The sequence below is a fragment of the Schistocerca cancellata genome, chromosome 9 (assembly GCF_023864275.1).
Source record: "Schistocerca cancellata isolate TAMUIC-IGC-003103 chromosome 9, iqSchCanc2.1, whole genome shotgun sequence".
NCBI classification, from domain to species: Eukaryota; Metazoa; Arthropoda; class Insecta; order Orthoptera; family Acrididae; genus Schistocerca; species Schistocerca cancellata.
Window position 1 is genome coordinate 227,741,450 of NC_064634.1, and position 25,727 is coordinate 227,767,176.

General features: G+C 39.9%; 1 protein-coding gene across 1 annotated transcript in view; it reads left to right on the forward strand.

Moving 5' to 3' along the window:
* The window catches only part of LOC126101302 (uncharacterized), a 264,331-nt gene that overhangs the window by 142,741 nt on the left and 95,863 nt on the right, over positions 1 to 25,727 (forward strand). Inside the window, exon 23 of the mRNA XM_049911981.1 lies at positions 15,392 to 15,575. Within this exon, the coding sequence (XP_049767938.1) occupies positions 15,392 to 15,575 (184 nt within the window). The remainder of the gene's footprint in view (positions 1 to 15,391; positions 15,576 to 25,727) is intronic.

Below are 25,727 nucleotides of genomic sequence, written 5' to 3' on the forward strand. Positions count from 1 at the left end.
GCCTGTTATAACTTTCTTTAGAAGTTCTGGGTCATTGTTGATTTCATTCAGAAATTCCTGGCCAATGTCTACACAATTGTTTTTGTCCAAAACATCCAAAAAACTGCTTGGTATGAGCCAAAGCATATTCCAACATCATCAGCATTTACTTCTTCCACATTGTTGTCAGTAATTGATGTTCTGGGGCATCCAGGGTGGTCATCATTTTCAAGGCCTCCTTGATCCTCTTTGAAATGTTTAGACCATGCATCATCTCTTGTCTTACTCATAGTAGATTTGAAAAAGCCACATTCAATATTTCATATGCAGTGCTGTGCTTTATTCCATTTTTCTTGCAAAATTTAATACTAATTCCTTGATTCATCTTTTCTAAAAGTAAAAATTTGCTGACCACTCAAAACAGCTTTTCAGCTGTCAGTAGTAAACTACATATTGAAAACAGTTAAAAATAATATATATATATATATATATATATATATATATATCAGTATCATATGTACCTAAATCGGTTGTCCAAAGCCAGTGAAATTAAAAAATTCCTGTTACTTTTTGATCACATCTCATACATCGTTAACCAGAAACAACCATAAATATACCTGCGGAGGTAATTCCTGTTACTTTTTGATTACATCTCATACGTCCTTAACCAGAAGCAACCAAAAATATATACCTGCAGAGGTGATGCACAGTGAATTCATAGCCTTAAGGAATTATGCATGCTCATGCCTAGCTCAAGAGTAGGGAGAATACCAATGAGTAGATCAATGTTTACAACAGATGGCATACATAATATGCTTTATGAAGATAGGATAGGTAGTCTATGAAGACAGGACAGGTGGTTGGCCACTACTTTGATTAAAGGACCATCCTGCTATTTGCGTCAGTGATATGGGAAAACCACAGACAACCCAAATCAGGATGGCTTGACAACTCCATCCGCCTGAATATGAGTTCAGTGTCTCAACAGCAGCACTGCCTCATGCAGTGAGTAACTTTTGTATAATGTTCTCTGATTTACACACAATTTGTGCTCTTTGTGTACAATAAATTTTTGGCAGTGACTGGTAACTGTGTAATAGTCAAGATTCGTGGTTGGAATGAAACAGATGAATTATAAGCACATGCAGTGTTGTGAAATCAAAACCTTGGGGTACTATATTTAACTGCACTAATCATTGAGTTAAAAGGTTGATAATCAAAAATTTCTAATCAGGGAAGAGACTGAATCAGGGGATTATAACAGAAAATTTCTCTTCAGGAAGAGACTAGATGAAAAACAACTGAAAAGAAATAGGTTGTATCCAGAGCAATGGATGTGTTATAGTATTGTTGTAAGACTATCTTTTCTTTCTGTGTTTCTCAATTGCTCTTTGAATTCATAGATGTGTGTTATGTAACTTTTACTCATCATTTTTATCTCTATTATTTTCTTCCTCTCTTCTTCATATTTGTCTTTTTTGCTTCTGGTTGCAAAAGCAAGAAATAATTTGCTTTTGGATATGTTTTTCTGTTAGTTTCACTAGATCTGCTTTTGTTATGATGACTTCTCTTCTTCTGTCTTATATATCACTGAAGGAAAAAAATACACCAGTTTAACTGACAATGAAGAAAAAGTACTTTACTAACATAGAGCTCTACACCAGGTGTTGCTTCGTAAATGTGTAAAGACAACACTAGCTGTCACTTTTCATGTACTTGTGTCATAGCAGTTTGGCAGGTTAGCTAGAGTAAAAAGTACAGGATGATCACTGAGTGAATCCCCCCAGTTATGGTATGTGATTCCTTCCAAATACATTATAGTTCCATCATCTTCCACTCAAACCTAAAAGGAAATAGAGATCTGATTTAGGCAGTTACAGGATTTAAATTTTAACAAGTAATTATAAAACAGAAAAAACACATTCCCTTATCATCACTTCAAGTTTCATGGCAATCCTCTCCTTCCCTTTCATCTGTAAAACAGAATTCCTAAGGAGATTAAATGATATTTTTGAATAATAATAATAATGCCGTGATCAGTCTGTTTCTTCCTTATAACAGGTGGTTAAAATTTAAGTGCAGCTACTCACAGAGGTACAGTGTGGACTACAAAAATCATATGGAAATGAAACTTGGTATATATTCTAATGTGTTACTGCAGAACCAATTTATCCTGGAAAAAAGAAGATTAGTTCCAATTTTGGACACCAAGTGTAACTCTACTTCTGTGAATGCAAGAAAGATGTATAGAAATGTCTTTATATGTAATGGATTAGGAACAGCATATGGAAAAGAAAAAATTAAGCAAGTGAGAAAGGCATAATGTTGATTTAATTATTGACCATTAAGGCTTGTCAAATGACAGTGTGGATGTCATGCTGTCATACAAGCAGTGTACAGCACCAGATTACCACCTGGTGGCCAAAATTGGAACCAATTTCTTTCCAGCATAAATTGGTATCTACCAGTTTGTTTCTGACTGTTCTCATTTCTGCTACTTCTCATTACTTCATCATTCTTCAGTTTACCCCCAGTCCATATTGTGTAGTCAATAGACTGTTCATTCCATTCAGCAGATCTTGTAATTCTTATTCATTTTCACCGAGGGTAGCAATGTCATGAGTGAATCCTATCACTGATTAAGTACCTAATGACATTAAATTTCCTGACAGATTAAATATGTGTATGGGACTGAAATTGGAACCCAGATAGTTGCCTTTCATGAAAAATGCTCTACCAGATGTGGGCACAATAAACATTCTTAGACATAGTTTTCATCAGTGAAGAAAAATTTGTAAGCATGTTACTTCATATGAAACTTCCTGGCAGATTAAAACTGTGTGCTAGGCCAAGACTCAAAATTGGGACCTTGCCTTTTGCGGGCAAGTGCTCTATCAACTGAGCTATCCAAGTACGACTCATGACCCATCCTCACAGCTTCAAATCTGACAGTACCTCATCTCCTAGCTTCCAAACTTCACAGTAACTCTTCTGTGAATTTTGAGAACCAGCACTCCTTGAAGAAAGAATACTGCGGAGATATGGCTGAGCCACAGCCTGGGGGGGATGTTTCCAGGATGAGATTTTCACTCTGTAGTGGAGTGTGCACTGATATGAAACTTCCTGGCAGATTAAAACCGTGTGCCGGATTGACACTTGAACTCAGGACCTTTGCCTTTCGTGGGCAGGTGCTCTAGCGTCTGAGCTACCCAAGCACGACTCATGCCCCATCTTCAGAGCAGGTCCTGAGTTCAAATCTCAGTCCAGCACACAATTTTAATCTGCCAGGAAGTTTTGTAAAATAACACACACTTTTGATCTCCATTGTTGCACATTCTAAGGACACCCACTAATGACTCTTTGTCTGTTTCTGATAACTTATAACCTAAAATGTAGCTATACTCCACATAGCTATAAACATGAAGGACACCTGCTGATAACTCCTGGACTGTGAGGAAGGTGCTGAGCCATTTGCACCAATTCCAGACTTCATTCCCACCATATTGAGCTATGCTCCTCAGTTCCCCTACAGAAATGTTCTGCTTTTAAAATCTTGACAGACACTTTTCTTATGTAAGCAGTAAACTATGGATGTGTATTAAAATGTGACAAAGTGTTGTAGTTACACCCTTTCATTACTACCCGCTACTCCATGTCCTGTATGTAATCTTTAGCTGTGTAGTATGCATTTTTTTATGAAGAATGTTTAAGCTACCTTTTTAAGCAGATTTATTTTAATAATCTTTAATCTCTTGTTTGTTTTTCCTGGGTAAATGTAATTCCAAACTATCTCTTGTCCCCTGATTACCTATGGAACTGTTAGTGAGGTATGTAGTAATGTTTCCCTTGATTGATAGATGTACTTCCTTTGTGCAGTAAGGATGCCATGTAGCTCTCTACAATGAGCCTGAGTATGGCTTCCAGTCATTATTTTTGTGGCCCTTTTCTGCAGTTTAAAAACTGTGGCTGGGTTTTGTACCTTCAATCCCCAAAAAAGAGTTCCTCCATTAACAACTGAGTGTATGTAGGCACATATGCTACAAACTGATGATAATGTGCTAACAACATAACATGGTGATGACATCCTTTTTGCCAGCATCTTATTGTATTCATTCCATGTTAGCTGAAAATCAATGTCATCCCGAAAAACTATGTTTTGTTACACAGTCTATAGAATTATCATCTATACTTAATGTGACAGACTTGTTTCTCCTCTGTATGCTGAAGTGCATACTGTTTGTTTTCATTATGTTCAACATTAATTTATTACATCCTGCCTAGTTGTAAACATCTTTGCTTTTGCTAACAGGAGTTCTGGTGTTCTGTCAGGGGCTGTAATGTTGCTGTCATCAGCAAAGAGAATGTTTTCTCCATGTCTTATACTACATGGAAAGTCACTGACATACATTAAGAACATAACTGAAATTGATACTCTACCTTGAGGAGCATCTGTGTTTACATGTCCTTTGTCTGACAATTGTCGTACTAATAAGATTGAATCAGTAGATTTGTGAACCACATCTAAATTTTTGCACCCTGTTTTCCAGGTAAGGCTGGAAACTATCCATTCTCTATTCCTCTTATATCTGGTACTTCTGTACCTATGCTGGTGAAACACTGCACTTGACAGTTCATGTTACATTGAGTTGGGTTGGGTATATTGTAATAGTGATGTTGCAACAACAACCTCTGTACACATAGTAGACAATACAGATTTCTGTTTCACCTCGTAAATATAAGCTACTGGACAGTAAAAAATCATTTTTGAGTTGCTACCACAATGACAGTAAATAAACAACCACATAATGCTGTAGATATAAGCATAACAAAGCACATGTTTCTGATAATGGACTAAAGAAATACAGGAAATAATCATTTGATGATGAGCAATATCTTGAAAACAGTATGGCACATAGTTTACAAAATAAATAATAACCAAGGTTTTATTATTGCAATGATGCAATAAATAACCAGTGTTTGTAGCTTTTCACTCACCAATTGATGGCAAACATGGTGCAATTCCATCCAGATCTCCATTGTCACTGTTGTTGGAATCAGAACCAAAACAATCTTTATCATCATCTTCACTAAGACAGATAATTAGCTGTTCATGGTCACTAATAATACCTTTGATTGTCTGTGCTGCTCGAATAAGTTTCTCAACATGCTTGACCTTTTTCCTCCACAAGGCTGAACCCACAGTCGCAAGAGGTTCATGCAACAGCTTTTCCACCTCTGCTTTTGTAAAGGACTTGTTATTGTTTCTTATGTGCATCTTCACATCACACTATACTAACTCAAGGGGGTTTAAATGGCAGTGATATGGTGGCAACCACATCACAGTATGATGCTGCTCCTTGGCGACTTCATCTACTACACTTGTAGGCATCATAGACTTATTTTCTTGAACGAGTGATTCTAGGAAAAGCTTTGTAATTTTCTTATCCGCAGCAATATTTCATGACTGTAACCACTGCTCCATAACTTGTTTATGGTCATTTATTGTTGAAGCTTTTTTCAATATCACTGAGTGATCTGGAGCATTGTCCATTACAACAGTTGGAGGAACAGAAAACTGTTTTAAAAAGTTCCTGAACTACTCAACAAATTGTTTGTGGCCCATGTCTTCATGGTAACCACCTGTCTTTTTTGATTGAAAAACTAGAAGTGCATCATAAACAAACCTGGAGGAACATGTATGGACGGCATTTAATCTTGCTGCTCTTCCCATCAGCTGACGACCACTACTGCTTGGAGTGTCATCTGTCCAGCATTTACTGACAACCTCCCTGACATTAACACAAGTTTCATCTAGGTAGCCGTATCATGAAATGAATGTCCTTGCCCACAATTTTTTCAAGAATATGCTTCGAGCCATTAGAATATGTGCTTTTTCTAACAGAACTTTCCATCTGTCGAACACTTTGTAACAGATACCTATACTTTTCAGCACAATTCTCAGTGAAGTTTTCCCACCTTTGAAAAATTCACTTTTTTAATGACATTGGCAACTTTGCTACAGTACAATACTCTTTCCTTCTACAGTAAGCATAAATATGCATGCTAATATCGTCAGTCTGTAAAGAATCTAAGTGGGTGATGGGGTGAGGTTGCTTTTCCTTCTTTCCAGGAGTTGCAAAAAATACATTATCTGATCCAGATGCCTCAGAATCCTTATGGCTCACATCTAAATCTCTCAACTTTTGCAGTAACACTCCCATACTTACTCCTGTTCTTGCACTAAGTCCAAGAATTTTTGATGTGGATTCCACTATTTTATTGGCAGGAGCTTATGGCTGTCCATGAATACTTACATATTCTTTCTCCTGGTCTTAAAACTTCTCCTTAATAACCCCAGTGCCAGGCTATTTAACGGCACACCTCAATGCAATGGATTGTCACTATGTTAATGAACTCTTTTCTGTGGCATTTATCACATGTCAGAATTTTCTAAAGCACAGAACAACTCAACCACACAGTAGAAACCAAACACAACATGTACTGTTTATGTACACACAAGTCAAAACTGACAACACAGAAGTTGCCAACCTGCAATGCATACATGAACTTCAAAGTTTCACGGGCCTCGGTACAGCTTGCTTAATAGTATTTTATGACCAACAGTGTCAGAAGCCTTGGACAAGTTTAAGAAATTGCCTGTAACACAGTCATTCCTATCAAGAGCTCCATGTATCACTTTTGCAAACTCTTCAGTGGCCAATATTGTATGTTTCCAACTTGCTAACCAAACTGTACTTTGTTAGAAAGATTATATTTTCTCATGTAACTTATTATTCTCTCTTTCATGACTGATTCAATTACTTTTGAGAATGAAGGCAGTAGTGAAACTGGCATGCAGTTTTCATTGCATTCCACATTGCCTTTTATTAGTAAGGGCACCTATGTGTGTGGTTTAGGTACCCTGGGTAAACACTAAATGATTCATTTATAATGTTTTAATGAGACTTGCATTCCATCCTTGCATGCTTTCAGAACAGTGACAGAAACCTCAGCTATGCCTGCTGACTTCTTAATTTTTAATTGTGATATTGTCTTCCTAATTTCAAGCTGTCTAATGGGAAAATCCATCAATGTGATTACTGTGCAAGTCATTTGCAGTGCTGAAAGTGTTTTAGGAAGATTCCTCCTGCAACAAATAATCGTTTACAGAATTTTTTTCATTCATGAGGACACTCTATTATTCTATCCTCATTTTCATTTCAATGTTATTATACTTTCTTCTTACTTTACCAGTCTCTTGTTTTATAACATCCCACACAACTTTGCTTTTAGTTTTTGTAATATATGTCATTTTGTCATTGTATCATTCTTTGCAGCATGCAGTATTCTCCTAAATATTTTTTACACCTGTGACAGTACTGTAGGGTAATGTAGTGCTCTTTCAAAGAGCTGAAAAATTTAAGTGTCTTTGAAAACTGTTTAATACCAACAGTTAGCCATCTATTTTCTATAACTGCTGCAGCAGAAATGGCTACTTTTGGAAATTTTTCAACAAAAATTGATTTAAATAATGTGCAATAGAGAGTTTAGCATCTGCAGTGTTTTCCATGCACAAATCATTCCACTATCAATTTGCCAATGCCCAGAAAAAATATGTAATATGTGTCCTGAGAAAATCATTTTGTAGGCATGTAGTTTTGCAGGTTTTACCAAACCTTCATTATCTGACAGTAATGGTCAAAATCTAAAATTTCTTGTAAATACTTTATGATTTTCCCCATCAGTATCTGTAAGTATGTGCTCTGGAATGAAGCTCAACTTTTTAAAATCCTTGCAGCAGTGTTTACCATTTGTGACATGCAAAAAAGTGCTCAATATCTTCAGGAGATTATTATTAATTTCATCCCCAACACCTGTGTTATATTTGTATCTCCATGTATTATTATGTTAGTTCTGAGACTCTATCTAGAACTTCAGTTAATTTGATAAAAAAATTGTCCACATGCCACTAGGTGAGCAGTTACAGATACATTAATACCCATGCTCTAAGAGAGATCTACAGTAGTAATTTGCACTTTCATATGATAATAACAATACATGCTCCAATTCATCATCTCTACATTAGTGCTCTGTAATGCATACCACCATGATATTAAAGACTGCAGTTCAACATCAAACTGGTGTACATTATTTTTAATGGACTTCCCATTTTGATGAATACCAGATACTTCTGAGTAAATTTCGACATTGCTTGTGTGTTCTCATATGATACATTCTATTTGTCACATACACAATGTAGAAATCTCTAAACTGTTTGAGATACATTTTGGAAGGGAGTCTGTTGTTATGTTTTTCATATTCTTTTTGGAGGGGGAGTCTATTTTCATATTTTATCCTAAAAAAGGTCCACTTCTCTTACCCATGACGAGAGGTATTTGACTGTGTGTGGCCCCACATTCAGCTGCTGTACTCTTACTAATCAACTCCACTAACCTCCCTTTGGCAAACCTATAGAAGTGCAGGCCATGCCTGGTGTAGTCCCATCTCCTGATAGTTCCCAACTGCACCAGCAAAATGTGCTCCTATCCAAGAGTCATCACTACCATCTCCAGCTCTGCACTAACTCACACATATGACAATAGCACTATATGCTGCAATTTATCATTCACACAAGTGCTTTGTAATGCATAATGATGTTCAAAGAGTGTAATTCAGCAGCTAGCTGGTGTACATTATTTCTAATGTACACTCCTGGAAATTGAAATAAGATCACCGTGAATTCATTGTCCCAGGAAGGGATAACTTTATTGACACATTCCTGGGGTCAGATACATCACATGATCACACTGACAGAACCACAGGCACATAGACACAGGCAACAGAGCATGCATAATGTCGGCACTAGTACAGTGTATATCCACCTTTTGCAGCAATGCAGGCTGCTATTCTCCCATGGAGATGATCGTAGAGATGCTGGATGTAGTCCTGTGGAATGGCTTGCCATGCCATTTCCACCTGGCGCCTCAGTTGGACCAGCGTTCGTACTGGACGTGCAGACCACGTGAGACGACGCTTCATCCAGTCCCAAACATGCTCAATGGGGGACAGATCCGGAGATCTTGCTGGCCAGGGTAATTGACTTACACCTTCTAGAGCACGTTGGGTGGCACGGGATACATGCGGACGTGCATTGTCCTGTTGGAACAGCAAGTTCCCTTGCCGGTCTAGGAATGGTAGAACGATGGGTTCGATGACAGTTTGGATGTACCGTGCACTATTCAGTGTCCCCTCGACGATCACCAGTGGTGCACGGCCAGTGTAGGAGATTGCTCCCCATACCATGATGCCGGGTGTTGGCCCTGTGTGCCTCGGTCGTATGCAGTCCTGATTGTGGCGCTCACCTGCACGGCACCAAACACGCATACGACCATCATTGGCACCAAGGCAGAAGCAACTCTCATCGCTGAAGACAACACGTCTCCATTCGTACCTCCATTCACGCCTGTCGCGACACCACTGGAGGCGGGCTGCACGATGTTGGGGCGTGAGCGGAAGACGGCCTAACGGTGTGCGGGACCGTAGCCCAGCTTCATGGAGACGGTTGCGAATGGTCCTCGCCGATACCCCAGGAGCAACAGTGTCCCTAATTTGCTGGGAAGTGGCGGTGCGGTCCCCTACGGCACTGCGTAGGATCCTACGGTCTTGGCGTGCATCCGTGCGTCGCTGCGGTCCTGTCCCAGGTCGACGGGCACGTGCACCTTCCGCCGACCACTGGCGACAACATCGATGTACTGTGGAGACCTCACGCCCCACGTGTTGAGCAATTCGGCGGTACGTCCACCCGGCCTCCCGCATGCCCACTATACGCCCTCGCTCAAAGTCCGTCAACTGCACATACGGTTCACGTCCACGCTGTCGCGGCATGCTACCAGTGTTAAAGACTGCGATGGAGCTCCGTATGCCACGGCAAACTGGCTGACACTGACGGCGGCGGTGCACAAATGCTGCGCAGCTAGAGCCATTCGACGGCCAACACCGCGGTTCCTGGTGTGTCCACTGTGCCGTGCGTGTGATCATTGCTTGTACAGCCCTCTCGCAGTGTCCGGAGCAAGTATGGTGGGTCTGACACACCGGTGTCAATGTGTTCTTTTTTCCATTTCCAGGAGTGTATTTCACACACAGCAATGCTAAGATGAGGCAGATCATGCAGTCATAACAGCTCTACTATGCTCACATTGGTGCCATCAGCTACAGATTCTATCTTACTCATGTCATCGATGTTGTATTCCTTCTCTCAGTCCAAGCTATTCCCTGCCCCATATACTATACTATCTGGTCCTCTTTTGTGAAGTCATTATACAAAGACTCTAAACCATTAGTCACTTGTTCCAGCTCAAGAACCAGTTTGAAAATTGTTGTGACCTGATACTACTCCACTAACTTTTCCTATAATTGAGGGCCTGTAACTTGTAATCTCTCCCATCCTCCCTGATTCCATCAGCCATCCACATTAAACAATACCCAGTCCAAGTAATTAATAAGCAAAGTCTTTTATGAAGATTTCAGAGGAACAAAGATTACAATAAACTTTCAAGTTTACTTAACTTTTCATGTTGAGGTGGGTCCAGTTCTACTTGTCTATGGTTCTGATTCTTGAAGCTGAAAACCCAACATCAGGTCCTAATTGTTGGACTGATCTAAATAAATTGGAAGAGTGTTGTTGCAGAATTGTTTTACATAAATATATTTTACACTGATTTTCTCACATTTTAGTACATCATAGTGCATTTTGATTTTTCACACTAACAAATCCGAAATTACATTGTTCACACCTATTATACAAAAATACATCTGAACACATCAGAAGCAAACTTATGCCTCTCACACTCTGTGGAAATGGCAATATTTCAAAGGGTTTACAAGTTTTCTTAACAAATGGATTCCAACTAGTTGTCATTACATTATTAATTTTGATTATTATTTCATAAATGAATCCAGAAATAAACATAATAATCGGTACAGAATTGAATAATTAATAACAAAAATTTTAAATGTGCAAATAATTTGTAATTTCAAATGTTACTGAAAAAAATTAACTGTACACTCAGAACTAGTACGTATCTGTTATCACATTGAAAGTAAATATTTTATAAAATAATTCCTTTTCATACATTTTAGCTTTAAATATAACATGCTGTGTATAAAATTATATGCTAGTTTTAGAAAAGCATCTGAGATAACATTGAGACATCCAAAATTAAGTAATAATAATAATAATAGTAATAATAATAATAATAATAATACTGGTATTGACAATTACTGCTGAGGAAAAGTAATGCTAGGGAAGTATGTCCCATTACAAACTCCACCATGATCATTATCCAATAGCAGTATTCTCTTTTTCTTAAAATATGTGCCTTTTCTATGCCTTCTAGTCATGGGTAGTGTCTACTGCGCTTACTCAGTTCCTACACCATCTTGAAGTGCTGTCCCCTCAACTCTGGCAGCTGGAACTAGTTGCTACTAGACACAACAAAACAAACAGATTAAGTGCCTTGAAGTGTGTTGAATAGGTTATTGTGAAGAACCAAACATCTCAATTATATATTCCATATCCACATGAGCCAATTATTGTGCACTGCAATATGGCAGAACACCGTAGGTGACCTGGGTGGATTGCACACTATACAGATGTGCTGTTGTTTCAGCTTTTAACACTGTTTGATGCATTGCACATGAATGTTCTGTATTGTATCGTGGCACATAAAACAAGAATGTTGGAAAATCACCTCAGTTCACATGAAATGTATAGTGGCAGAGTGTGATAATGGCTGTGTTGTTGCTGTGCAGTAAATGTCTGGGTAGTAAAGTGCGAATATATGGCACGATGAGGCAATCGTGGGTCACCAATTTAAGAACCCAGATATGGATGGGTGCATTAAGATACAACACAAACTCATACATTTAGAGTTCACTACTTTATTTACATTTTATATTTATATATGCTGATATACTGGTCGAGGCCTTACATATTCACTCATCAGAAGTGAGCACTATGTTAAACAGTTTTGTACATTTTGCAGAGATATGTTTAAAAACCTTGGAATTCTTGCACTGACTGTCCAAGACATTTACCTCTTTGTGTTATTTTATAGCATTAATAAAAATCAGTATCATTTGAGATGTGATTCACTCACTACATAAAAGATGAAAAATAAATTGCAATGGGAGTTTCTTCCTTGTCAGGGGCCTAAAAGCAAGCAATCAATAGCCACATAAATTCAAAGGAAAATGAAAGAACAGAAAATATGCTTTATTAGTCATTTGTTTTTGTCTGGTTATCTGCAAAGGGTTCCAAACTTGCATGGCGAAAATTGTGCAGATGGTAGAGGATCCTAAACAGAATACTTTAAGATAAGAAACTAATGGTCAGAAATGAATATATAGTTTTATGTTGACATAAACAACTTACACCTCATAGCAATGACATCATTAAACAACAACAAAGTGTTGTCCACTATGGGCAAACACAACGATGCTCCACTGTTTTAAACAGATGAGTGGAAGTTCCAATATGGTCATTTGGCTATTCTGGTTTCAGTTTTCTATGATTTCCTGAAATTACTTCAAGAAAATACTGTGGTTGTTCTTTCTATTAAGCCATGTCTAACAACATGTTCCATCCTTGTCAGACTATAGTTATAAGGACAGAAATTCCTGTATATAAGTACTATTTTTTTTCCTTGTTCTTAAATTTAATTGGGTGACATGTCCACTGTCCCTGTGAATGTGATCCAAGAATGAATAAAATTACTACTACTACTACTACTACTTCTGAAGCTCATAGTACCTTTTCAAAGTGATGAAGGCCAGTCCTAATGCATGCTTTACTATGATGCAAAAAATTTTTCCATGTCCTCTCAAATATCCCATTGTCTGATATAAAATGAGACAGGGAGCTAGGGTGTTACCAGTACATCTTCACTTTGTTTTTGAAGTGTGAATTTAATGAACAAATTGATAGGTGGTTATTAATAAATCTTCTCCAACATAATTCAGCTTCATCTCTAAAATTGTACAGTGTGAACTATTCTTTGTCAACAGTCTCAGCCAGCTGTCTGTGGCTTGAGTAAGCTAGTTTCTCTATATGCTTCAACAAATTTCTTCTACAATGTAAGACTGGCTGTTTCTTTATTGAAAATCCATCCTGTTATTCAAAATTTAAAGAAACTATGATGAACCTAATTCTTGATTTGTTTGTTAGGATTTGAAACCAGCTTGTGCTAAATATTTGTGTATGGTTAATAATATTAAGGAAAGGAAAGTTGCCACTCACCATTCAGCAGAGATGCCGAGTCGCAGATAGGTACAACAAAAAGACTGTCACAATATAAGCTTTCGGCCGCAAGGCCATTCTCTACAATAGAGGACACACATACACAAATGCGTTGCGTGTGTGCGCGCGCGCGCGCGCGCGCGCACACACACACACACACACACACACACACACACACACAACTCACATGCATATGACTGGGGACAGTGAAGTACAGCTGCAGAGTGCACAAGGATGAAGTGGAGAGAGGGTGGGGCAATTGGGATGTTAGATGGAGGGCAGGGGAGATGGGCTGGGCGTAGTGGGAAAGGAGACAAGTAAAACAACTGGGTTTGTTGGTGGAATGAGGGCTATGAAGTGCTGGAATGGGAACAGGGAATGGGAACAGGGAAGGGGCTGGATGGATGGGAAAAATGACTAGCAAAGGTTGAGGCCACAAGGGTTATGGGAACATAGGATATACTGCAGAGAACATTCCCAACTGTGCAATTCTGAAGATCTGGTCTTGGTGGGAAGGATCCATAAGGCACAGTCTGTGAAGCAGTCATTGAAATGAAGGATGACATGTTGGACAGCATGTTCAGCAACCGGGTGTTCCACTTGTTTCTTGGCCATAGTTTGTCGGTGGCCATTCTTGCAGACAGACACCTTTTTTTCTTTCAATTCAATAAACTTCAATAAACTTTCACTTTAAGATGTTTTAATTTATTTCAAAAGCAACCAGTTTCAGCAGTTCATTTTGCCACCTTCAGGCCCAATACTCTTTTTTCAGATCAGTGAGCTTATCGTATAGCACCATAAAACTGGATACTGTGAATCCTAATCGTTGTGCAGCTGGTTCATACAAAAGTGTGAAAGCAACTGCTGTAGTCAAGAGAATGGCAGAGAATGTAGTTGCTCGAGTCTTGGTGTACAAAAACCAATCTCCTGTGGCTTATCTTTCCAGTCTCCCACAACCTCCAAAAGTCTCAGAGAAGCATTCCCCTGGTAACTCAGTACCACCCAGGCCTGGAGCAACTGAATTACATTCTCCGCCAGGGTTTCGACTACCTTTTGTCATGACCTGAAACGAGAAATTTCCTGCCCACTGTCCTTCCAAGCCCTGTCACAGTGCTATTCCACCATCCACCAAACCTACACAATATACTTGTCCATCCTTAGACAACCACTTCTTCCAAATCCTTACCTCATGGCTCATATCACTGTAATAGGCATAGATGTAAGACCTCTCCCACACCACCACGTACTCCAGTCTGGTCACAAACATCGTTTGCCCCATCAAAGACAGAGCTATCTGTGAAACCAGTCATGTAATCTACAAGCTAAGCTGCAACCACTGTGCAACATTCTATGTGGGCAAGACAACCAATGAGCTGTCTCTCTACGTGAATGGCCACTGACAAACTGTAGCCATGTAACCAGTGGAACACCCTGTTGCTGAGCACACTGCCCAACAAGTCATCCTTCATTTCAATGACTGCTTCACAGGCTGTGCCTTACAGATCCTTCCCACCAACACCACCTTCTCTGAATTGCACAGTTGGGAATGCTCCCTGCAATAGATACTATGTTCCCAAAACCCTTGTGGCCTAAACCTTCGTTAGCCATTTTTCCCATCCATCCAGCCCCTTTCCTGTTCCCAATCAAGCACTACATATCCCTCATTCCACCAACACATCCAGTCCTTTTACTTCTCTCCTTTTCTGCTAGCCCCCGCCTGTCTCCCCTGCCCTCCGTCTAACCTCCCGATTGCCAGTTACCACACCCACTATGTTCTGCTGCTTTTGCTCACAGTGTGGCGTCAGCTGCCAAAGGCTGCAGCAAGGCGAGCGTCAGCTGCGTTTGGGAGTGTATGTGTGTGTGTCTTCTATTGTCGATAATGGCCTCGTTGGGCAAAAGCTTATGTTGTGACAGTCTTTTTGTTGTGCCTATCTGCGATTAAGCATCCCTGCTATATGGTGAGTAACGAATGACTTTCCTTTTCATAACAGTGTTACATTCCATCCTGATATTCCATTGTGTATGGTTAATGTGCGATGCCATCAGAGTGAGCTTAAATTTGAAAATTATTGTCATATGTTACATTTCATAATGTATTTTTTCCCCTTTTTTCAGGATAAATGTTCAGGTAAAAAGACTTGGTGGAGCCTATGGTGCTAAAGTGTCACGTAACATGTTGGTCAGTACAGCCTGTGCACTAGCAGCACATCTTCAGAACAGGCCAGTTCGTTTCATTCTTCCCCTTGAAAGGAACATGGAATCAATAGGCAAAAGACATGACTGTGCTATGGACTATGAAGTAAGTAAAACTGATTTTGTGTGTCACTGCTTCTCCTAGTATAAACTATATAACATTCCCTGAAATATAATATAATGATTTTCTCTGTTTCTCACAATGTGATTCAAAGGACACATTTTTTGGTGTTCAGTCAGTTTGAACTTCCAATTCTAGCACCAGGTTAGTCAATAATGTATTTTGAACAGAATGATCTCAATGCCAATCACTGTGGATTCTGGAAACATTGGTCATGGAAAAATTCAATCACACCCTGTTCACATGAACTCCTGCAAGCCATGGATGTAGGTAATTTGGAGGATGCAGTATTTCTTGACTGCCAGAAAGTATTTGACTCAGTACCACACCAACACTTATTAATAGATATATAATCATATGAGGTACAAAATGAAATTTATGATTGGATTGAAGGTTTCTTTGTGGGAAGGATGCAGCATATGATCTTGCACAGAGGTATTCAACAGAAAAATGTGTTGGGACTTTTAACACTGACATTGTATTTTAATGATGCATTAGACAGTATTAATATTATCCTCAGACATTTTACAGATGATTGAGTATCTGTAATGGGTACTATCTGAAGAAAGCTGCACTAGTATAAGGTCAGAAATTTAAAATTTTGCACTTAACAAACTCTACAAATGCAGTGTCCTGCGACTACACCACCAATTAGTCACAAATGGAATCATTGAACTTATACAATTGCTTAAGTGCAGCAATTTGCAGGGATGTGAAATGTAACATACACCGAGGCTCAGTCTTTGGAAAAGCAGGTGGCAGACTTTGGATTATTGGTAGAATACTCGAAAGGAATATATTACAACCTGCTAAAATCACTACCAGAGGGTCTTACACCTGACATGCTATGCGTCATTCAATAATGTTGCATCTTCATACTCTACTATGAATTAAACAAAAAATAATAGTGTTATGCCAAGAACTACCCCCCCCCCCCTGCCCCCCCTCCATGCTGCGGCGCAGCTGCAGCCAGCACTCCTTATCGTGACGTCAACATCAGGTCCCGGCGCGCCAGCCCGGCTCCAGCACGCCTTATCAGTCCCGATTGCACAACCGCGCAACTTGATTCTTCTGCAACGCGGTCCTAGTAATACTAGGGACCGCGTTGCACGAGCCGTTCGAATCGCGCGCCACAGGCTACCCAGCCAATTAGAAGGTGCGCGGCAGCTGGCACAGCGGCTATGTCCGCTTCAAGGTCACCTGCCTAGCGAGCAACCAAGAGTGGCACGGGCACCAAGTTATAAGTGATTATTGTTTTTAATTTAAAAAAAAAAAAAAAAAAAAAAAAAAAAAAAAAAAAAAAAAAAAAAAAACTCACGGGATAGATAAGGATGGTTCTCGGGTAAGTGGATCCAGCTTTATTGTCTATAATACAACATACAGTCACCAGCAATCTTTATTTTACAGTTTCCATTCCCCACTTTGGCCCATATAAACAGATACTCGTCTGCATTTAATTTCTTCTTTCTTCTGGTACTCAAAACAAATGGCATAGAAGGAACAAGTGTGCCATATGGAACTTTAGCTAAGAGTCCTGTTGTCTCAGCTATACTCCATGTTTTCCAACATAAAATGTTAGCATCTGGAAATGCTTCAAGGCCACCATAATCACAATGATTGCCCCACACTACAGCAAGTGTGAGCCATGTACTACCTCCAAACAGAGCTTGTACATCACATGTGAAGTTCAGACGGAGGCCTCGAAACACATTCGGACCTCCAATTAATTGTTGATTGTTAAACTGTCCAGCCAAGTCAATGTCTATTGCCTTCAAAGCACGATAGACAGGAACGCTGCGCCACAAGTGACGTTGCCATGCACGTCGCCTAGGCATTAAGTACAGGAAGTGCACCCAGCGGAAGTGTTATCAACCGCTATCATGCACCGTTGCGCAACCGCAACTTGATACTTGATACTAGGACCCGTGTTGACCCAGCCCAGTTTCAATCGCGCGCCACAGGCTACCAAGCGCTCACAGAGACTAAGTCCGTATCAAGGCCACGCGCAAACCAAAGCGCGTAAGCCATGTAAGACGGCAACTCGCCCACCTCCCCGTACTCCACAAACAACAAAGATCAAAGAACTGATCAGAGCTTGAATATTCTTGATTCTCGCAACAAGCAAGGAAAAATCCCATAAGAATAACATTACGGTAACTTGATTTTTCTGCAACATGGGTTAAGTGCTGTGTGCTGTGCTGTGCTGTGCTGCTTAGAGTGAAGTTTTATAACTTTAGAGAAGGCGGTCGTTTAAAGTTTCTTTTGTTTATGTATTGATGTATTGTTTATTGTAGTTTTAGGTGGTTATTGGTAGAGGTGGTTATTGGTCGCGCCAGACCGTTCCGTGAGATTTTTTTTTTTTATTTGACTTAAAGTTATTGATTTAGGTTAGAGTCTTAGAGCCTCAATAGAATTAAAGCCTCACAAGTCCACCCACTTTGGGTGGGGGGAGTTAATTATAATGAGAGAAACAGCAAAACATACACTACTAAAATATTTCAATTTCAAGAATAATTTTTCAACAGATAATTAATAATAATGCATTGAAATTTATGAATATCAATTAATTTTTCAAAATATCAGCAACAGTCTATTTGAAATATTGGATTCACTCTGGTAATGTTATACAAAGTTAAGTGTCAGTTAATATTATATGCTTGGCAACTCCAAACTGAGCTGTGGTACAAATTATAAGTGATGGTTGTCTGTCTATCTATTGAAACAGAGGAGCATGCACTCAAAACAGAGTCAGTGAACTGCACAAAAAGTGGATTAATCACCCTGTCCCCTAAATGTGATAATGCTAATATTAATAATAATAGCAATATGGATATTGGGATGATATATACAGTAATATTTAACCGAACATTAAGTATTCACTCGTTTATGATGAATTAACTTTATTTTGATCATGCGGTACAAACACATCTGCTCAAAAACAGAGTTCGGAACACACTGAGATCAACAGTTTTCAAAGAAGTTCATTCTCAAAGATGAGGCGGTCAACTCTTGCAGTCGATAACTGCCACAGAGCCCCCACCAGTAGAGTGGAGCATGGTAAGGATGATGAGAGGCATGTGTGCACCCGGCCGGCTGATGGCGCAGGTGCACATCGTGACCGATCGTGTCATGGCAGGCGCTAGTGCGAGGCGCAATCGGACCATTTCTCGATGTCTTGGTAAGCACGACCAGCGGAGGAAAGGAGGTGTAGAAGGCATCCACAGGTTGACCGTGCCATGCTGCTGATGGCACAGTGGAAGCAGAAGGCGGCGGCGTGTCGGTGGGGAGAACATCGTCGTGCCGAGGCCGTGCGACACAGCATCAATCGAAGGCGTGGAGTGCGTCAAAAATGTGATGTGATATATTGCCAAAGTATCTGCCGGCGAGCGCCGTGGTAAGTGCAATGTATCCGGTAATAGTTTGTTATTGGCCGTATGACATAAAGGAGCAAGCATGCTGTGGCTTAACAGGTTGTGTAAGAGATGCCGGATGAGCAACACTCGCAGTAATGACGGAGTTATAGAGGCGATTGATATTGCAGCAGGGGAGAAAAAAGCAAGCTGCACATGACTGACCTTGGTGGTGGATGACTTCGGTGTAGATCGAAGCGTCACCTCAGAGTCCATGGATGGTGAGTGTGTTACAGCGGTAGATGGCAGGATGTTCCAAGTGGAGTTGACAGTGTCGGTGTTTTGATGTGCGAAACAGCCATGATCAAAGGTTGGGGGGCGTGGCCTTGAGCCCTGTGCATGAGGCATGGCAACGGCGAGGGGTGGTGGAAGGCGGACATAGTCAGCGAAACCATGGTTGGAGCAGGAAGACGATGAGACATAATGTGAACGTGAAGTCATCGAATCGGTGCACGAACTACTGGTCTGTGGCGGAGAGGTGACACAGTTCTATGGACCTGGAGCTGAGTGTGTGCTGTTGCTGTCAGCGCTGTGGTCGAGTCATAAGGCTGCAAGCTGCTCACGCGAAACTGCTGCATGGTTGTGTGTCGGAGCGGAAAGATGCTCACTCTTTGAAGCAGAAATGGCAGATGTGTTGGTCATACATTGCGGAGGTAGTGAAGAGGGCAGTTAAACAAGCGGCACTGGGATGCAGCTGGTTATAGCGCGGCACAGAAACGAAGTGTCTGGAACTACCAAGGAAAGGTGGCAGTGGCATAAATAAGTTGCTTGTACCACATCAGTAACGTAGAATTTCCACTTGAGGCGGCATGATGATGACAGTTGTGACATCTTGGACATGGATCCATGTAGCGTGATCATCAGGGTATTAGTTGTAGCTGGTACTAACAGCAAATGATTGTCAGCAGTCAGAGGCAGAACAATGACAGAAACATCTCGTTGCATGTCGTGCTCGGTCAGTAGCTGATCTTGTACCAACAAGTTGTATGTCGCAATTTGCTCACGTAGCTGTTGCAGTTGTTCAGGCGAAAATGTATGTTGTGAAGCAGTCTGCTATATATCACTGAGTAAGATGGGGTCAAAACCAGAATCTGTCTCTATCAAAGGGTTACCTGGCATTCAAGACAAGGTCGGCAGCACAGTATTGATGTAACAGTTCGAGTAGAAGAGATCGTGTGTGCGATCGTGAATGTGATACTCAGTATTCAGCGGCAGTGGAGTGAGAACACGTTCACTGCTGTATGAAGCATTGATACAGCTGAAATAGTCTTTTAGGTTGGGTGAACAAGTTGCAGGCGCGATCGAGTAGTGAATGGCCGGGAGGTAAGTGTGCATAGTGTCGGGGAGTTGTTGACAAGAAGCGGGTGAGGTAGCTGTGGCGGAATCACATGTCACACAGCTGTTTGTTTTGACTGGGTCGAGGTCAGTGAGCCAGCAGGCGGTGGCCGTGACATCACTGTCAGTAGCAGTCGGGCAGAGTCGGTGCGGCTTGGGTGCTGCATAGAAGGAGGCGTGGCACGTCCAGTGTTGCACTGAGAAACAGCCGGCATTATCGTCGGTGTAATTGGTGCATTGTTGTTGATCGGTAGGATGTCCTTGATGAAATTGTTCCTGTGAATTCGACCAGGCATGCGATTTAGCCGTAGTTCGGTGTTCGTGCAAACTGGGATTTGCAACATAGTCCCCGTTTGTTGCAGTCCATTGTTTGGCATGACTGTCCGATGTTGAAGCACTGCACGAAGTTAATGCATTACACAAAAGCAAGTCAAAATTGTCCAAATTAATCGGCGAAGGAGCACTGCACTGTCTGGAAGTGAAATTACCAATGCATTGAGCCGGTTTCAGTGGACAACGTATGCGTCTCGGTCGCATTGTCGATGTGTGAGAGGGTGACAAAAGTTACCAAAAAGCACGATTCACACAACAGTCAGGAATTTACACACTAATTACACTTCCTGTACACTACATCCAGATGTGGCGCTATGCGAAGTCGATGGACATAGAAATCAGACAAAGGGTTGCTGCACTGTTTGTCCATGACGATGTTCCAGTACACATTTCTGGCATCGTAAGTGGCATTCGTGAGCATCGGGGTCACCAGTATGGGTATCGGGTTATTATGTATGGTAATATCGAACCCTCCATTAAGTATTCACTCGTTTATGATGAATTAACTTTATTTTGATCATGTTGGTACAAACACATATGCTCAAATACAAAGTTCGGTACACACTGAGATCAACAGTTTTCAAAGAAGTTCGCTCTCAAAGATGAGGCAGTCAATTCTTGCAGTCGATAACTGCCACAGTAATATACAATCAGTAGATTTGGTAACATCAAGATTTGGTAAGCAAAAATGTGTGAGAAAATGCAAGTAAAATACCTAAAAGTGATGAAATGATCTTGGAGGTAGAGCATTTCTCCTTTAATGAGGATAGAGACAAAGTTTTAAGCCACAATGAAGATGAACCTGCATCATCAAAGGGAGACAGTGCAATAAGAAGTAACATTTCATCATCCTGGCAGAATAATGGACCACACCTACCACTAATGAAACAGATGGACTACTGATGTACAGTGCTTGCATTAAACGTTTTCAGAAATCTTGTAAAACAATTATAGCTTCATCTAGTGATTTACATTGGTCAATAAATAGTGTAGCAAAGAATAATAAGAAAAAGAACCTTGATGCCATATATATAAACATAAAAAAGTGTGATTCATTTGGGTTCTGTGCAGCAGGAAGAAACATGCAGAAAGCAGATCCTAGAAACACCTTCAGTAAATTCTCATGAGCTATGTTAAAATATCAGATGGAAAAATGAGAAGCAAGTATTGTCATACTATGATCAGTTTATGTCACCACAAAGAGAGATTGGAGGTTTCATGAACATCCAAAATTTCTACAGCTACAAACTGAAAATGCTATAGGTAAGAAATACATTTTCCCACAGACAAGACCTCACCAACAATGACTAATTTTATTAACTTCTCATGGTTGTGATTCAAAGTTATGCAGAACTTTTTAAAGGACTTCATATTCACTGTTGACTATAGAAATGATTTATTTCACAATTTCAGTTTCAGTCTTTGTGCCATTTTCAAGCGGTACTGCAAAAGATTTTGCTTCAGTACATGTCAGACTAATAGCCTCTGACACAGATACATGCCATCACCAAAAATAAGCCTTTTCACGATGTTAACATCCTTCACATAAATCGCTACAAGTCAATTTTGTAAGAGACTGTTTACATGTGCAAATACTTTCAATAGTGTACATTGCACACATTTATCCCCTTCATTAGGTGAATTTCTCTTTTCCTGCCCACAGTTCTCTTCTTTCCCTATACTAGGCACCCTCTGGTATACACAAATCTTCCTCTTTCCTTCTTCATCATTGCCAGAGCATCTACATTATTAAAAGAATTGTTCCACAAAAATGCAAAGAAACTTTCATCATAAAATTTGCTGTCCATTTGATGAAACTTACCATACACATATATGCTGTGCCCCATGGCAAAATCTACTAACAAATTTCCTTGCTCAGCCTCTATACCGAACATTTCTTTTTTTAAATTGTGTAGCTTCCCTTTGCAGAAAAAATTCATGCAGTTATACTTTCCACTCCCATTGTAAAACTCCACTGATGAAATTTCTTGTCCAAATACTTCAGTGAACATGACTTTCCGTAAATTAAATCTTTTTCTATCAAAGATGCTCATCTGTATTCTTTATGCTTTATTACTTTGTTCAGTGCCCTCCTTATAATCATCTACAACCATGCACCTCAATTTTGCATTTGTTTGCAATTTTTGTTTGACACACTCCTGCACTTGTGACTCGATATGCCCAGTATCACAAAAGAGATTCACACAAATCACTATCCCCTCTCCCATATTTTCCATTTCTGCCCAACTCTCAATTTCAATTTATCCTCATCTAGCTTAATCTTGAACTACTTTATTCTCAATGTGATCTGATTCATACAATATTATAACTGTTTCTTCATTCCTTCCCAATTCTGAGTCCCCATGGCTGACTTAAACCTTTTTGTAGTCCGATTCATCCTCCCCAAAATCACATTCCACAACCTTTTTGGTAGAATTACTCCTCTCTACTACATCAGACTTTGATAGCATACTATCTAGTTATGAATTCATTCTATCAAGCCCCATGTCCATTGTCTGCAAGAACCTACCACAAATAGAATAAAAAAACTTTGAATTTTCCTTATGTGGCATCAAGTGCTTCTTCATTCCCACAATTTCTTTTTGCAAATTAACATTTCCTACATCACATCTCACTGCCCCACAATTACTCATAAACATTACTTTCCTTTCCGCCTTGGCTGATGATTGGGGATATGAACAAGAAATAGGCAGCTACTGCTGTTGTTAATCTTAAATTTCTTGCTAGGTGTTATGGCATGATGTGTGCAAAAGACAATGCCAGCAGTAAGGAAAGACTGAGGCCATGATATGGAAATGTTGTAGCTTAGCAACAATGGCATGGAGGTGACATGGCACAAGAGGCAACTTGGAGGTGCCATCAGTGTTGACACTTTGGCACAGACATGCTGTGTTGATGTATGGAAGATAATATGGCACAAGCAGTGACACAGAAGTGGCATTGGTGCAAATTCTGTCACATGGAGATGCTGCAGCTGCAGTGGAGGCATTGGCAGTGGCAGGAGCATGGAAATGAAGTGGCATTGATGGTGGTTGCATGGAGATCATGTGTGGTATGGGAGGTGGCATGGAGGCTAAATTGGGGGGAAGATGGTTGCTGTGGCATGGACAGTCATTGACAAGTATCAGCACAATAGCTAAAATGTGGTCTGGCATTAGTGCTGTGATGAATCCGACAGTGAAGGAAGAAAGTGTCATTATCAGGAAGCAGCAAGGTCAGTGGTGGACCAAAAACCATAATGATGGCAGCATGGACTTGCAGCAGCTCTGTGAAATTCAAACAATCGTGCAGCAATGCAAATCTGTTATGCAGAATGAGACCAAGCAATAGTGATGTCTCTGGTATGTCTACCCATGAGCAAACACAACAATTTAATACATTCAGTGGCTCAACTATTGGCCTAGGGGCTGGTTGTGTGCCACCACATTCCACCCAATATAAATTCAACAATAATAATAAAGTCTACTGAACAGTCAATGAACAATTAAAAGCACAGTTAACTATGAAACATCACATAAGAAGCTAGAACTGGCTTATTTGGTGAATGGTATATCCTGATACAAGTTTTGACTCAACTTTAGTTTTGTTATGGTCAACAAACACATTCCCTCAATTGGTGACAATATAGATACTAATAATCGCAATAATTAAACAAGATCTCTTAGTGTAGTAGTGCAGGCAAAGAAGTAGTTCCTACATAGGCAATGTTTTACTTGAGTAATGGCATGATGCAGAACTCTACTTGCTAATGTTCATAAATTCACCACATTTACACTGTCTACTGAATAATGTAATCTTGTAGAAAGATGCTAACTCATTACGAATAAATGCATCTCCACAAATGCGAACAGTTTCATTGGAAATGAATAAGTTCAGACTGCCTTCCACATTATCACAAGCTAACACCAGTGGCTCTTATGCTGCACAGTTCTTACCATAACCAAAGACACCAACAAAAGACCCTTAAAGTTGCCCTGCTCTTTTTGTCCTCAAATTGGTCACTGACCACTACTTGAGTCATGTTAGCTCTTAATTTGTAGATCCCCATTCAAAATTATTTACAATTTTTGAACATGCTTCATATTAAACGAATAAGATATACTTTTATGCTGCATTTGCAGTCCATTATGGCACAGATGAGTTTTATATACAACAGAAATTATGCCTTTTAGACAAGTATTACACACTATGAACCAAAATTGCTGGAACCTGGTCAAATATACAATTCAACTCTGCATACAATGCTCTAGCCAGATGTCTGATGACACCCTTACAACATTATATTAGCAGAATTTATCACTGATGCTTATGAATAATGACAATAATGATATAAACTGTTTATGCAGTGGCTAATCTCTTGTAATTCTGGCAGACTTTCCGTTTTAATGTACAACCTCTGTAGTATGATGTTTTGTTTATATAACTAATTGCTTTTTTGTGCAATAATGTGTCATATGGGCTATCTATAATTGCCTTCATTTTTCTTTAATGTACAGCATGTCTACTGTTTGTGAAAAGTGTGTGGTCATGAAAATTTCTATTTTTTTATATATAGATATAAAGTTTAGTAACATTACTGATGTTGGTATTAAATGGTTGGTGAAAACTTTAATGGACTTGTCATGTTATTGTAATTTTTTTATTGTTCTTTCATAAATATATGCTTTAGTGTTAGATATGTTGAGAATCTCACCATGTTAGCATGCTGTCTGCTGACACTCTGCCATGAGGTGTATTTTATGACCTTGTATTCCCTAGAAGCAGTTGCACAGCCACCCATCGCTCAGTAGCCTCAATGTTCTGTTTTGTACACGTCTCATTTACCTGCTACAACCATCTTTCTACCACCTATATATTGTTCAACTCTGCCTTTTCTCATCATGATCAATTTATATATATAGAACCTATAGCTTGTATTACAGTGCCTACATGTTAACAGTACTGACACTGTGTCTTACTGTAACACTTTTGCATAGTATCAGTCATTTCATGTTATAACCAGACTGGCAGCCAAGCAACAAAATTCATCAGACTAAGT